The 15280-nt window shown below is 39.2% G+C and overlaps 1 protein-coding gene across 3 annotated transcripts in view; it reads right to left on the bottom strand.

The window, feature by feature from the left end:
- CABIN1 (calcineurin binding protein 1) overlaps positions 1-15280 on the bottom strand; it is a 107370-nt gene that overhangs the window by 66107 nt on the left and 25983 nt on the right. For all 3 annotated transcript variants that reach the window (XM_083874131.1, XM_083874133.1, XM_083874132.1), the window contains exons 25-28: positions 14347-14607; positions 13203-13354; positions 12484-12662; positions 2083-2265 (exon numbers count right to left, since the gene is read on the bottom strand). In XM_083874131.1, the coding sequence (XP_083730257.1) occupies positions 2083-2265; positions 12484-12662; positions 13203-13354; positions 14347-14607 (775 nt within the window). The remainder of the gene's footprint in view (positions 1-2082; positions 2266-12483; positions 12663-13202; positions 13355-14346; positions 14608-15280) is intronic.

Here is a 15280-nt window from a genome sequence, read left to right as displayed (position 1 = left end):
CAGTAAGAGAAAAGTGAGGGTGAAAACACCATTTCCAAATGGCAAATGACATATAGAAAATGACAGAAATTCGATATGACAAAAGGTAATCCTTTTCTTCATTAATGCATAGACAGAAATACTGAAAAAAATGCAGGACTATTTGTGATGTCCATTGAATAAGTAATCTGCAACTCACTGACAGAGTCACACAGTGCTATCTCCATTGTCTTCACTTGGGTTTTATCCTGAACAATAGCATGAATTCAGCACACCTTACACAATGCAGAGCTTTACATACTCTTGGAAGATTGAGGAGGAGGAGGGGAAAAAAGCCAAAATAAAAGAGTAAATTCAGTAACATTTTATTGCAAAGAAAAGAAGAAAGAACAGAAAATTAAAGCCACCCTCCCAAGTAAAATGTATTATTCTTAATAGTCTGTCTAAAAGAACACAATCTCAGAACACAAAATGGGCTCAGACAGAATGATCAGCAGCAGCTCACGTGGTCCTCTGCATCATGTAGAACCTACAGTACCATGTAAATATTTTTGTGATTAAATTGGTAACTTAAAATTCATTTGACCCATCTTTTGTTGGAGGATACCACATCTTACTTCAGAACGCATCATTACAGTGTCAGCTTCCACATTTCCTGTTAGCTACCCATGATTGCTGGAAACACATGTGCTACATGCAGAATAATTTCTTTAACTTTGATTTTTAATCATGGAAGCTTACCATGTCTTTGTCTTTCTAAAATAAAGAGCCTCTTACATTAGATCTTATCTCCCAGCAGAGAGTACAGCGATATGCTAAAATGTACTTCACCCTCAAATACAAAACTGCTCCATAACTTTTTGTCTGATAAGGCTGAACTTTTAAGTCAAACATGTTTTACAAGAACTCACATTTTTCAAAATGTGCTTGCCTGATGTCTGCATCCATTACAATTTTACTGTACAGGTAGCTTTATGGGAAACAATATCTGCTCTAATAAACATCAGTAATTTAAGAAGGCATTTGATGGTTTTTCTGACAGACAAATGATGACAATAACACAACTCACTGCAAGCCTGAAAAAGAGCCATGCTTTTAGTCTAGAAGCCAAAAGACTAATGGATTTAGTGATTAGGGAAGTACTACTTCACAAAACTAGGAACTGGCATCTATTTCAGCATGTCAATGCAAGCACCACCACAGGCTTCTCTAGCTTAGGCAAGACTGAAGTAAAATATTTTTAAAAACAAGAAACCAAGGTAATCCAAGTCTGCAAACAAAGAGATAACTGCCTGGCCCTTGTTTCTACTGAGACCAGAGGAGTGATTCAGGACTATCCACATAGAAGGATCTCTGAAACTGGGAAAGTGTCAACTGGCAAAGATTTACCATCCCACAAAAAGCCACAGCCTGGAAAGGTGGACAGAATTTACACATTGGTTTTGTTTGTCTTTCCCTGTTGAAGTCCAGCCTCTTTATCTACTGCCACATCCAACTGTACAAATATCAGACAACGGGAAATTCCAGCTAATGGATTTTGAAACCATTTTTCCAGTGGAATACAGAACACTTAGTACTGTTATATATGGAAAAATCTGGTAGAGAGCAACTCTAGTTCTCCACTGGAATGAAATATACAATGGAATAAAGCATCTAAATTCTGCTACTTCTACTCTTCTCTAAAGAGCTGAATATTGAGCTGCTACTGGGACAGAACAAAAAGGGCATCTATTCCTGGGAAAAGTAAAAAAGTCTTGTTTGACACTATATTCAAATAACTACTCTTTAAATTATTTAAAAATATGAAACACTGAAGAAAAAGTAAATAATAATCTAAAAGAAGGCAAGTCAGTCAAAGGGCCACCACAGACAGCAGTTTATCTTTATTTTTTCTTTGTAAGATTTAACAGCTAGAAAAAATTGGATTAGTGGCCACATAAGTGAGGCAGAGTTCCAAATTTCAGGTACACACATACACAGGCAGCAATGATACCTAGTTAAAATTCTTACTCACAGTGCAGCATATTTCAGTGCATCTGCAAGCCAGGAGAAACATTTTAATGAGACTATTGCAGCTGACACTATCTATTAAATCAGGCATACCCTTTTCCTCTGCAGATCCCAGGGTCTCTTTGCTGAGCATCAGTGTATCAGCACAGGTAGTAGAAATCCTCTTCTCTGTGTAAGTCTTCTTCAGGCTGTCTTGAGAACTGGCAGGCTCATTAAACATATCCTGTGTGGAACTGGAGTCAGACAGCACAGCTCCAGTGCTATCCTGACTCCTCTCTGCAAAAGAGATAAAGAAGGAATGCACCACTTTCATACTCTTCAAGCTGTTACTTGTCTCTTGGTAACAGCAACACAAAACTGAAGCCACTCTGCAAACTCTTACAACTTCCATATAGGATCCCTAGCCACCACCAAGAAAAGGTACTTCATTCTCACCACATTTCTTCCTGGAATTTGATTCAAAAGCAATAAAGCTCAACTTTCAAGAGTAGTTAGACTGGGGACAAAATATTTCAGCTTGTATGGCCCTGTAGAATCTCCCAGGTTTACTGTACCATTTGCTTTGAAAAGCACCCAGTATAATTTTGAACCTGACGCAAGCAAAGTTCAATTGACAAGAGAAAACCATGAATAACAATACTGGTAAAAATTACTCATGAAGGAAAGAAAAATCAGTACAACTAGAGGGCAAAGACTTACAGGAGTGATCTCTGATGCCAACTATCCTGCAGGTGTAAGATGCTATTCAACAAATGTTCTGAAAGGTGATTTGATACGGCAAATAAACAACACAGCAAAGAACTAGGCCTGACACAGACAGAAAAACTGGACTGCAAGGCAGCAGACAGAAGAACAGAAGTGACTTTACCTTGCCAGAGTGGAGCAGTGGCTGCTGACTACAGTACAGTCACAACTAAGCTGTTAATCTGCACAGGAACAGGCGTCGTGACTTTATCACGGGGGATAAAACACACCTCAGAACAGGCAAGTGAAAACCTCCCACTCATGTCTGAAACCTGCCAGATATAACCCAAGCTCTTTACATCAAGGGTTATCACAGGCAACCCTGCATGACTAAAGAACACAGCTTAGTCTCTCTGACAGAAAGAGGCCTGCACATTCCCACTGAGATGGGAAACTGGCGTTTTTCCATATTGTGCCAACATAAGTCTGTGTTCAATATAAAATTCCAATACAGGCAATTCCCTTTAAATCTGGAGTCCATGAGAATAATTTCCAATTTCTTCTTAAGATACTGACACTTGATTCTGTGATCTAGCTAAAAGTGTCCCTGCTCAATGCAGGGGTGTGGGACTAGATGATCTTTAAAGGTTTGTTCCAACCCAAACCATTTTATGATTCTATACAGAAATGGCATAACCAGGAGGGGGCTTCATCCATTGTCTAGGTAGTGCCACTGCATGCTGATTCATTAATTTTACTGATAAGATCAAGAAAGAAAATTAACAAAGCAAAAGCCTTTGCTTTGAGATGAGCAGATAATTTAATTAAATTTCTTCTGTTCCATCTGAATTGCACTTGTTCAGGAGAGAGCTAAGAGCCTCCTATGAATTTATTTTATCAAGATAAATCCCTCTGCAAACCTTCAGCTTGCAGATCAGGTTCTGCTCATTAGGATTCCAATGAATTTAAACCAAATTTGATGCACTATGTAGGCTTTTCACTACCATACAAAGAAAACCTTCCCTTTCAGTGAGCAGATCTTAATAAAACTATATTTTGAAAAAAGAATGGGGGAATAGTATTTGCTTCCTAATTGGAAGCTATATAAGTTGGTTAATGATGACAAGTTTCATACAGAAAGAATATAATTACAAAGAATGGGAAGAGAAGGATTCTGAAGAGAGGTCAGTCAAGCTTTAAATGACTCATTTATAAAGCTTTAATAACTTTCTGTGGTACAAATCAATACTATTGAACTCCCAGTTGACATCAGAAAAACCATTTACAGTAGTTCCCTTGATATATTTTTAAAAGAAGTTTCTGCATCTGTGGCAAAGAGGCTGAATTACTCATCTAGGGGAAAAAAAAATCGCAAATTTCCAGATGTTGCCACAAGTCTGCAGGTCAGATCTGATGTGTGGGTTATGACAGATGAAGCATTAGAATGTAAATCAAGAAGTGCCAGACCAATATGCCTGGCTGAGATCAGATCACTGGGAAATTACAATAATTTTTCATCATGCAAAGAGAGACAATGATTCAACACATTAAATTTCAAATGTATGCATGAGCTTTTCCCTATGGGAACAAATGTAAATACCTCCCTACAATTAGCTAGCTACTTTAATTTGAAATTTCTGCTTAAATGAATGTGGGTCTAGGTAGGGATGTTTACAACCTTTGCTTTCAATACACTGACTCTATTAAAAAAATAATGATATTAACACTGGGCTCCTTAATCATTGGAAACCAGAGGAAGAGAACTATTGAGACAACTTTCTACTATATTAGATATTCCTTGAATGCAGCAGATTCTTTCAAACTACATGAGCCAGATGGAAAACCCTGGAGTATTCCAGAAATTAGCAGCAGCCACCAATTATTAGTATTAATTTCTCAGAAATCACAGAGGATGGGTAAAGTCTCAGGGAATGTAAAACAAAGTGCAGCACTTATCTTTACAAAGGATGAAAGGTCAAAGCTGTGAGCCAGCCAGCCTTCATTTTCCACAGAATCATTTGAGCATAAATAAATAAATCCTTCTCTAAGCACCTAAAAGGTAACACAATCAGGAGTAGAAAATGTGTGAGTGGATCCCAGCACACACATTCCCACGTGCCTGTGAAGAATTTGTGATCCTCAAACCAGAACTGGCCAAAATGTCAGGCTACTCTAAACACACCTCAGCAAAGCAGCATTCTTGAATGTGTAATCAGGAACTTCACAGAAAAAATATGTAACAGTCTTCCTGTTCTACTGAGCACTAATGAAAATTAAACTTAATTATGGTGTCTGTATTTGGGACCCACATTTTAAAAAAGACACTGAAATAAGGAAAATTAATTCAGAGGAGAGGATGAAAAATGAGAGATTAATGAGATGACATGTGAAAATTACCAGGAGAATTGGACTTATCTTAAAAAAGATGAGGGAGAATTTCCAAATACATATGATTAACCAAAATAAAAATACAATAATTGCTGTTCATATTCATTAGATACAGTGCAAAAGGCAATAGGTTTTAATTGCAGCAAGCAAATTGACTTTTCTTTCACCTCATCTCTATCTTAACTATTACATGCAGTTAAAAAATAGCACAGTGAACCTATAGAATCACTGTAGGCTTTTGAAGACAGGCAGACAAATAGCCATCATTTGTTAGGTTACCCAAGGTGTTCCTTAATACAATAAAAAGCTCTGTCAATACCTAAATACTGCAGTATGCAATGCAGAACTTCTGGCAACTCCCCCAATTCACATCCTAACTCTGGCTTTTTAAAAAGGAAAAAAAAATGGCATGTTTTGTATACATGAAAGCACTATTCCCTTCTAGTCTGACTGCCAAATACAGCTTTTTTTTAATAAATATATATGTGCAGGATGGACACATAGCACACATTTTCCATTTGTTTTGCTGTGAAGCTTTTCCTTTATCTGGGAAGAGCTGACTGCAGCTGAGACAGTCATTAGGGTTACTCAACCTATGTGCCAAAGACTGCAGTGCGTGAGGCAGGAGAATGAATTCCAAATTCCCAACTGCTATCAACACCTGCCCTTCTGAATGACACAAATCCATGGAGAACATCAGTGCTTTTTAATAATTTCTGCTATAATTAGAGACAATTTGTGCAATCCAGTGTGATTTAAGAGTTAAAAAAATTACTGGGTTTTATATTTTGCTTATCTGTTTTCTTAGTTTTCCCACCCAGCAATAGCAATAAGGCAAGTTTTTCCAAAAAAGCTGGGGTGGTCCCTTGCTGTAAGAGATTGGTAAATCAAGGACTAAATATTCTTTTGAGGCCCCTCCCTGTAAAGTTTCCTATCACTTCAAAAGCTAAGATAAAAATACAGCTGGGTATTAATGTCCCCAAATTATTATCTGTAGCGGAAATGAAGAGACTAGGGAGAAGTTCTACTAAATTGTGCATAAGTAACTGTAACAATATTCCTTTGAAAAATATGATCTGATGTTTCTCCTTGGTATTATTATATTTTGTTTCATTACTTTGTTGCATTGTTCCTAAGTTTTAGAAGATTTCAAACAACCTGATGAGCTAAAATCTCTATTTGATGTGAAGTTAAATATTTCATGTTTATCTCTAAAAATCTGAGAAAATGGCACTTGAAAGCAAATTTTTTTTTTTACCTCATTTCTCTTAATGTCCTCAACTTGTGACATTTCATTTCAAATCTATGTCAGATTACATCCTCTACTCTGTCAATGGATGAAAAAGAGCAGCTTTGGACTGCTGGAGATTTCAAAAGGTCAAAAGAAGAATCTTGTTAACTTTCCAAGACATTAGTAAAAAAATACTAATTATTATCAGAAAGATGTCATTGGGAAGAATGAACTTGTATATTCATCTGTACTGCCAAGCCATTTATTGCATCACATAGGTCCTGTCAGTCACATAGATGATTAAATCACCATCATTACTGAAACACATCTGTCACAGATGTTAGAAAAAATATCTTTAGTCTGTTTGCCTTAATTCCATGGTTAAGAGCATTTTAACATTAATTTATCCTGAATGGAATAGGTTTACTAGTTTGACTTCAAAAATCCCTGCTCCCCACTATTTCTCCATAACAGAGACAGCCGTCAGCATGTCACTGTCACTGCCCCCTCAGTATCTGGGCACAGCACCTACAGGCCACCCCATCCCCAGGACGAAGCTGTGTGAAACTCTGCACAGCCTAAATGACTGCTTAATTTTAAAATGCAACAGGAAAACAAGGGTCAGTACTGCAGCAGGCATTACCCTGTGCCAGCACCCTCCCACAGGAGCCCTGTGCACAAACCATAAGACTTGTTACCTAAACTGAGCCCCCTCAGCCCTGAGAGAGGGACAAGGAGAGTGATGTGTGACAGTGAGAGTGACCTGAACCAGCTCAGACAATCCTAATGACAGAGCTCTCACTGCTCAGTATGATGAGCAGGTACCAACTGTGGTACAGACTTACAGAATTTTTTCTCAGGGGAGCTGAAGCACAGCTCCATGGTGCCAATGGGAATGAGGTGTTCTGCCTTTGACAATTATTTACTAGGCAGCTCAGTAATTCTCTTGTGAAAGTTTCTGGAAGTTAAAAGGAAGATGGAGAAGACCTCTGAAACATCTGCATGCAGGAGTAAGTAAAAGGCTCAGAAAGCCAAGAGGGTATAACTCACTTCTGAAGGATATCTTTGTCTGTCTTTAACATCTGAAGGAAAATGTGCATCCAGTTACTATAAGAAGGTATCTGAATCACTATAAACAATCAGTTAAATGTCAAAAAATCAGACATGAGTGGCACAGAAAGCTTTTCTACACAGCTCTATACATATGCTAACTCAATTTGCAGAAAAGAAAAATCCTGCTGCACAGTTCAGAGCTTATGAATAAGCAACTATATATAACTAAAAAAACCCAAAACCCTTGTCTCATGCAATAAAGGTGGGTTGTTCACAGGGTGTGAAGGTACAGACTCTCTTTGTCCTGGCTGGCACCATCTCTCCCCTCTTCACTTGAGCACATGAGCATTTTTCTTTACTGGTCTGCAGTCAGAAACATGATGTATCACAGAATTCTCATTCTGCAAACAGATTCCACCCATAACGGAAGACAACATTTAGCTCTGCATCAAAAGGCACTTGCACATTATTAAAAAAAAACAAAAGAATTGCAAAGATTTGCATGGGAGTAGGTTAATTTGAGGACAGCAATTTAAAGGGAGTTCTCTTTTAACATGAGTCAAAGATGAGAGTCTATGTTTCGTCTGGCTGCACTGAACACAGAATGTGTTTCCATAACTTACAGTCCTATGCTGCTGTTCTGCCTTCAAGAGCAGAGCACCAGAGTATCTCACCAATGTCCCATTTATTTGGACAAATGCTTTTTACATAATCTCACACTACATGTCAGTGTGACACTCGTGCTAATCAGAGAGAGGTTAAATTGGGGAAAGGTAAAAATGGAGCACACTGCAATAAAGTGGCTGTGATCCATTATTCATGTAGCCCAGTGTGCAGTCTCCATGAACACCCAGCACCACGGGCCAGAACAGGACACGCACTGCAGACCCAAAGATTTCATTTTTAACTGCTGAAGAGAGAGAATTTGAAGGGCAAGATTTTTATGTTCCAAAATGCAATGTGGACATTCTTTTTACACACAGAAACATCTACTCAGTCCCAGAAGCTGATTTAGCTTAGCATGAGTGACAACCTGGTGCAAGAAGCTGCTCAGAGATCACCTTTGTCTCATCAGGATGCTGAGAACCCCCATTGACAAGAACTGTGCATCTTGAGAACATTTGCAGAATTACAGACCGACACACTATGGAGTGAGACTTCTCCCACAGCACGAAGCAAGGAGCCTCTCCCAGTGAGTTTATCATGCAGGTTCTGCCAATTATTAAAAGCAAGCCGTGACAGGTAAAAGCAGGAAGAGAATGCCTGGGGAACAGAGATTTGTGTAAAGGTTAGAGGCAGCACGGGCAATATTGGTTGCAAAAGCAATCAGGCAAAGACAAACACAAAAAAGGACAATTAAGTCTAACTACACACAACATACTACATGACATGAGTGAAGACTTGAACAACACAACATTTTAACACTGCAATAGCCATGGATACATCATCTGCATACCACCACAAGAATATGGAATTGAGTATCAACACAACAAAGGCATATTACAGCAAAAAACACCTCCTAAACAATCTCCCAGTCTGCTTTTTGGGAAACAGATACTTTAGTCAGTTGTTTCGGTTTTTTTTTTAAAATTTTACTGCTTTTCCTGCTTTCTGAACTAACTCTGCTGCTTTTACTGCAATTGGTCTTTACTGACTACATATATCCAGCCTGTACAGAGGAGGACAGAGAGCATATTTTGCATGAGAGCAGAGAGCATGTTTTGCTATGTAACACTGGCCTTTTAGCTGTGTAAATACGGCAACAGGACAAATAATAAAAGGAAGTGCCTGGCAAGTTCCTGGGTCTTCCTGTTTCCTATCTTAGCCTTAGAAAATAAGACTGAACCTATGCTTCAGACTTCAAATGCAAATTTTCACTCTGGAGGGTTATAAAATAGCAATAGGCAGGGGTGATGACAGGAAAGACAGGATTAACAGAAGGAAAGAAAAGATGCTGCAGAATGGAGAACAAGAAGAGAAAGGAAGCTGCCCATTTACACACATGACAGCAGCAAGTCAGCCAGCAAATAACAGCTGCCACTCAGTAATACTTTTGTCCCCTTGAAGGGGATATGTCCTAGCAGCTGCCACAAGGAAAAAGAAGTTTAGTTACTTTACAAGCTGTATTTACTGGTTCCTTTCTCCCAGTTCCATTAAATACATGACTTAAAACTATTATCACCAGCATTCACTGGATCTGAAGCCTTTCAATGCTCTCAACCTGAACAGTGATTTCTGCATATCCCAGTCATCATCTTCCACCAGCAGAACATGCTAGAGAGCTACAGAATTATAATGACACATTTAAATAGAATGTATTCAAAATAAGTCTGCCCTCACAGCTTCACCTGTTTACAGATAAATGTTTGAAGATCAGAACCCCCAGTATTTCAAGAGAAGATGTTTGGCTGTGCAGCAATTCTCTCCAGCTTGTCATGAGGTAATTTGCTGCTCTAGAAGGAGCCAAACTAACAACCCCACCAAAACTCAAACCCACAAAACCCACAAAATTAACAGAATAAGTAGAGTTCAAAAGGAAGTGCAAGTGTTCATCTAGTTAATTCCTTTGTCCACCAGGATAAATTACATTTAAATCATGGCTGGCAGACAGCTGCATTGCCAATTTTAATGACTTCTAGTGCTAAAATATTGCAGGGTTATACAAAACCAGTATTTCCTAAGACTACTCTAACACTGTTCTCTAATGTACAGGATGAACATGCAACTTAAGTGCAGTATCATCTGTTCTGTCTTCCATGAATATGGACATCCTGGGGTGTTGCCTCTACCTCTTTATACACCTTTCAATACTATTTAGGTTACTCTGCTGTCATGTCTCCCCTGAGTCTTCTCCTCTGCAGACAAACCATCCCAGTTCCTTCTCTCCTTCCTCACAGGTCACGTTTCCTCAAAGCACAGAACACAAAAATGGTCAAAAAAGGTCCCAAAGGTCAGTAATGACCCCAAAGAGCATCTTGCCTGTGGTAACATATGAAAAGAAGTGTGTAAACTGTACAATACCCTTATTTCATTTATGCCATGTATAATCAATAATATCAGTACAAGAAAAAATAAGAGTATTGTCAAGCCTCAGAAAGAATGAATACCTAGGCTGAATTTAGGTCAACTTACTTGTTCCTGAACAGCAATATAGACTGCTTCATTTCTGTCAGAATGGTTAAAAAGTAATTTAAAGAGTAGTCAAATGATGAGCATTTTCTTGCTATTTTTAGGAATGGTACAATGGAAGTGCTGGCACCAGCTTTCTTCAGTGATGTGATTATGTGTAAGATGTCAAGAGCATTTTACTTCAAAAGTATATATTTTAATACAAGTAAAATGCAAATGTATGCAGAAGAGCACAGTATATGTAATAATATAAAAGTAGAAGACTTCTGAGCCTGTTAGCTCAGCCTGTTAGCTCTTCCATCTGTAACAGCCTCAAGGCAAATATTTCAGTTTCCTGGGGTTCTTCAATATGCTGTATCCAGGGTTTAGTTGTGCCAGCAACTTACAAAACATTATGAATGATGCAGTACTCTGCAATTCTCCTTGTCATGGTTACACACAGCCTTCCTGAAGATCACCCAAACTCCGCTTCTTCCAGCAGCTGACATTTGGAATTGCTTTGACAGCACAAAGCTCAGTCCCAGCTAGGCTCAGCTTGCAGATCCAGGAACTGCTCCTGCAGCCCTGGCAGAGGCAGATGTTCCTGCACTTGCACCTTCAGGCTTGGCTCAGCAGCCGCCTCCGCTCCCACTGGGCCATCGGCTGCCACAGCCCGGAATGTCTCACTTGGAGAGGAGGCACTAAGCACACATTGGAATATTTATCTGGCTTATAGCTCTCCTGGGAGCACTGACAGTCTTCAGGACCCAAGCAGATGCAGTCTTAGGGAGAAATGCATCTCACAGGGAATATTACTTCAGAAATATTTAAATATTTGCTCCCTTCTATGCTGTTGTGTCAAAAGACATCAAAAAGGCAATAAAAGAGCTTGAGTGCTACATAAGCCATTGACACCTCCACACTACAAATGATCTCGAAGCAGTCTAATGAATTAGTCCCAAATGAAATGCAAGCAGTAACAAAATGAACATTCCTCTGTTCAATATAATGAAAGAAGGAAAGAAAAGAGCTTCAGTCAGATGCACCAAGTATTGCTGAGGAAAAAGAATCAACACACCCTGCAAAAATTTCATGCACATGAACATTTGTTTCAAAACTGTGTCAACGAAGTTATTTACAAATTTCCATTCTTCAGAAAATGACAATAGGAAGCAGCCCACCCTCCAGAAATAAATTCTTATCTAGCAGAGCATTTCTGTGGGGCCTGGCACATTCTACCAACACCAAGCTAAACACTGTAGATATTTTACTCCTTGAGTGCTGATACTCATAGATCCAGATGGATAAACAAATGGCTGGAAGAGTAGAATCAGAATCAAATTCCTAGCCAAATAATACACTCAGGTTACTTAAATTGTAACTTAATTTCTATTATATATGCAATTACAAAATCTTCATTAACACTATGACACCACCCCCTTCTTACATTTATAAGCCAATTATTTATTCTATCGCTTTATATTCTACAAAGATGAGCTGCTAACCAGTCATTGTAAATGATAAAGAAATTAAAAGATGAAATCTACTGGACTATCATGCAAATCACTTCGTGCTGAATCACAATATATTCAAAATAGTTGCCACCTGCCTCCTTCCAAAAATTGTAATACTGGATTGTGATGTCTTTTTACCAATTTGTCTTGTTTGAACCAGTTTAAATTTTTTACCTGGTCATTTTACACAGGCCAAAACAGTGTCCAGTCTTCTAAAGATTGAACCCACATCTTTTCTAACAAGCTTAGAAGAAAAAAATCACTGCAAATTTGATGAGCTCATACTCCTCTCACCAACATTACTGTTTTGACTAAGTGACAGGAACTAGCGGTGGCAGGTGACAACTCTGAGTTTCGTATTTAAAGCTCTGATCATACAAAAAAAAATCATGAGCTTCAATATTGCCCGTGTTACCACAGACCCCTCACCCTCATGGAGCAGTTTGATCATTGCTGGTCAAACCCCCCATGCTCAGAGCACCTCCCTGCTGGCAGAATTGAGAACAGGGACTGTACCGTCCGGCGTTGCCTGCTGACGGGGTTTTTTACATTTGACGTAATCGTGGTCAACTGGAGTGGCTGTGTAAGGTGGGGATGTCAGACCTGGACCTGAGGAGGAGGGGAGGGAAGTCCCAGGGCCGGGCACTGTTCCAGCTGAGGAGTGAGAGTCTTCATCTATCAAACAAGGTTTTTCTCTGGGAGGGTGAGAAGAAAGGTGAAGTTTGTTTATTTACAAAGAATAAAAGGAGACTGCGTGTTCTTACAGCATTTCCAATAGAGCAATTAAATCTCACTAACAAATTCTAAACAAAGGATTTTCAGTACAAGTTATTTTCCTCCCTCATCACTGGTCAATAGGAAACCATTCTTTATTTTGTAGTTGTTAATTGGACAAAATGTAAAGACTAAAATCTCTCATTCTAGAAGAGAAGGTTAATTTGCGTTTGCATTTTTTAACAGTTGATTTTAAAAATCAGATCTATAAATAAATAAAACCAGTGCTTTCAAAATGGATCACAAGGTCAGAATTGTTCTGTTTTCTTCCCTTCCCATTTCCTCTGTGCCAATTATTGAGATCTCAGAGTAGCATGTAATCTTATTGATGGTACCTGAAAACTGCAAATATTACCATTAATTTTATTCACTTTATTTATATTTTATTCAGCTTTAATAGCTCATTGTACAGTAGTTAATTATCATTCATTCAGAGAATACTGCTGGAAACTAGCACTCACTTTTCTGCAACTTTTGGGGTGTTTTTCTCCTCACCCCTGGCAAAGGGTCCCTCAGAAGCTTCTTTCATGAAACTAACCAGTACCTCTGCATCTACTCCAGAGTCTGGTTTCCCCACAAGTTTCAAAATAGACGCGTGAAGTCGAAAATACACCTAAAAAACACCAAAGTCCATTTGGTCAGTAATGAATTTGTAGCTCTGTAATCTATTACAAATAGTCTTTTCTCTATAGAACCTGCAGGAGTTAGTTAAGACAGCTACCTGTCACCTAAACTTACCTGAACACTCCCTGCCTTTGAAAGTTGCTTTTAAGTTACAAAATCTGAACACTCTACAAATTTTATAACCACAACCTATGGAACACAACAAAGAAAGCAGAACTGGCCTCACTGCAAGCAAGGCACCACTAGGTATGTTCCAGGGCCACTGCTTTTAGCAGACAACACAAAGCAAAGTCCCACCTCATGCATGAACTTGCGCTTCCATAAGTATGAGATGCTCGTGAATCCTGTGTTTGATTTTTATAAAAACTAATGAACTGTGTGCAGCAAAATTCAGAAGTAGAACTGCTACCCACCTGTCCAAACTGTCTCTGAAATGAAATCAGCCTGAATTACAGGCTCCATTTTGCTCTCCAGGTCTGTCTTGCAAACGTTCCCCAGTGCAGAGCACCATCTACATGTGCCTAACTGTTGGAATTCTGGAAGCTTAGATTTTGAGATTTTGGTATATAGTGATGTATGTGAAGCAATACGGAGGATTTAGGGTGTTGTCTAAGTCCTTCTTCTTTTTTCTTCATGGCTTTGGGTAGTTTTCTCTTATTGGGTGAAACGGTCCGCATTGCAGACCTTGGGTGATCAATTATTGGGTTAAAAGTATAAACAATATAGGTGTCATCTTATTATTGGGTAATTATCACTTCGATAACCTCGGAAAGAGTTAGAAGTGGCCATTTCATCACCCTTTCTACCTTGTTAGCTAGAACTCACAGCTTGTGAGACTGTAATATAGATAAAAACCTAATAAACATCCTGCATCCCGTGTATTAATCCCAGCTCTACAGGAAAAAAAGAAGATAAGAATCCTCAGTCCTAACAACCTGTAGGGAACAAATCCTCGAGCCCACACACTGAACTTGCTTTTACCTCCAACGCTTCCATGGCAAGTTCAGGTGGATTGTGGTAGTGAATCTTCTTTGGATAGCGAGCAGCCTCCTCGTGCAGGTAGTGCCCAGCCTGTTTGTAGTGCAGCAGGTACACCACAGGAGGCTGCTTCTGCTTCTCAGCGATCTTGCCCAGCATGTAGTGGATGAGCCACTCCTCCTCGTCGCCGTCGCCCTCGCAGCGCGCCGCAGAGGTGAAGCACAGCTTGGCCGTCTCCAGCATGCTGTCCCTGCGCTCCTCCATCTGCCACCAGCCAGGGGACAACACAACACAGCACAGCTGAGCACTGCAGCTCACAGGGGAAACTCTAGAAACTCACTGCTGACCGCGTGAAAGCGCGTAGACACGGTACAGCTTTAAATGCTTTCAACCTGAAAGATGTAGAAGTGATCAAAGACATCCCAAGTGCTCAAATACACCCCAACCGCCCACAAAATGTGTTTATGGACAGGTTTTTGTTCACTCCAGTAACTGCTGGCACAAACAACCAGAACAAAACAGTAAGACAGAAGAAATATGTATATGTATATACCTAGCCCTAAATACATTTCTATTTATATAAATATAAATCTGAAAAATAACAACCCGATATTCACATCTAGAGAGATTCTACTGCTTTTTCACAGCTGTAATTATCTTAACTCTTAAAAAAAATATTTGCTTTGTTCTGCAACTGAAGTCTGCTAAAGCCACAGGCACTGCTGCCCATGTAAAAGCACATAGACACGGTACAGCTTTTAAACATTTTCAGCCTAAAAGATGTAGAAGTGACCAGATACATCCCAAGTGCTCAAACACACCCCAACAGCCCACAAAATGTGTTTATGGATAGGTTTTTGTTTACTCTGGTAACTGCTGGCACAAACAACCAGAATAAAACAGTAAGACAGATGAAGGATTTCTATTTATATAATTA

This window comes from Zosterops lateralis (genome assembly GCF_965231275.1).
Source record: "Zosterops lateralis genome assembly, chromosome: 17".
NCBI lineage: Eukaryota > Metazoa > Chordata > Aves > Passeriformes > Zosteropidae > Zosterops > Zosterops lateralis.
This window is presented reverse-complemented; position numbering and strand designations above follow the sequence as displayed.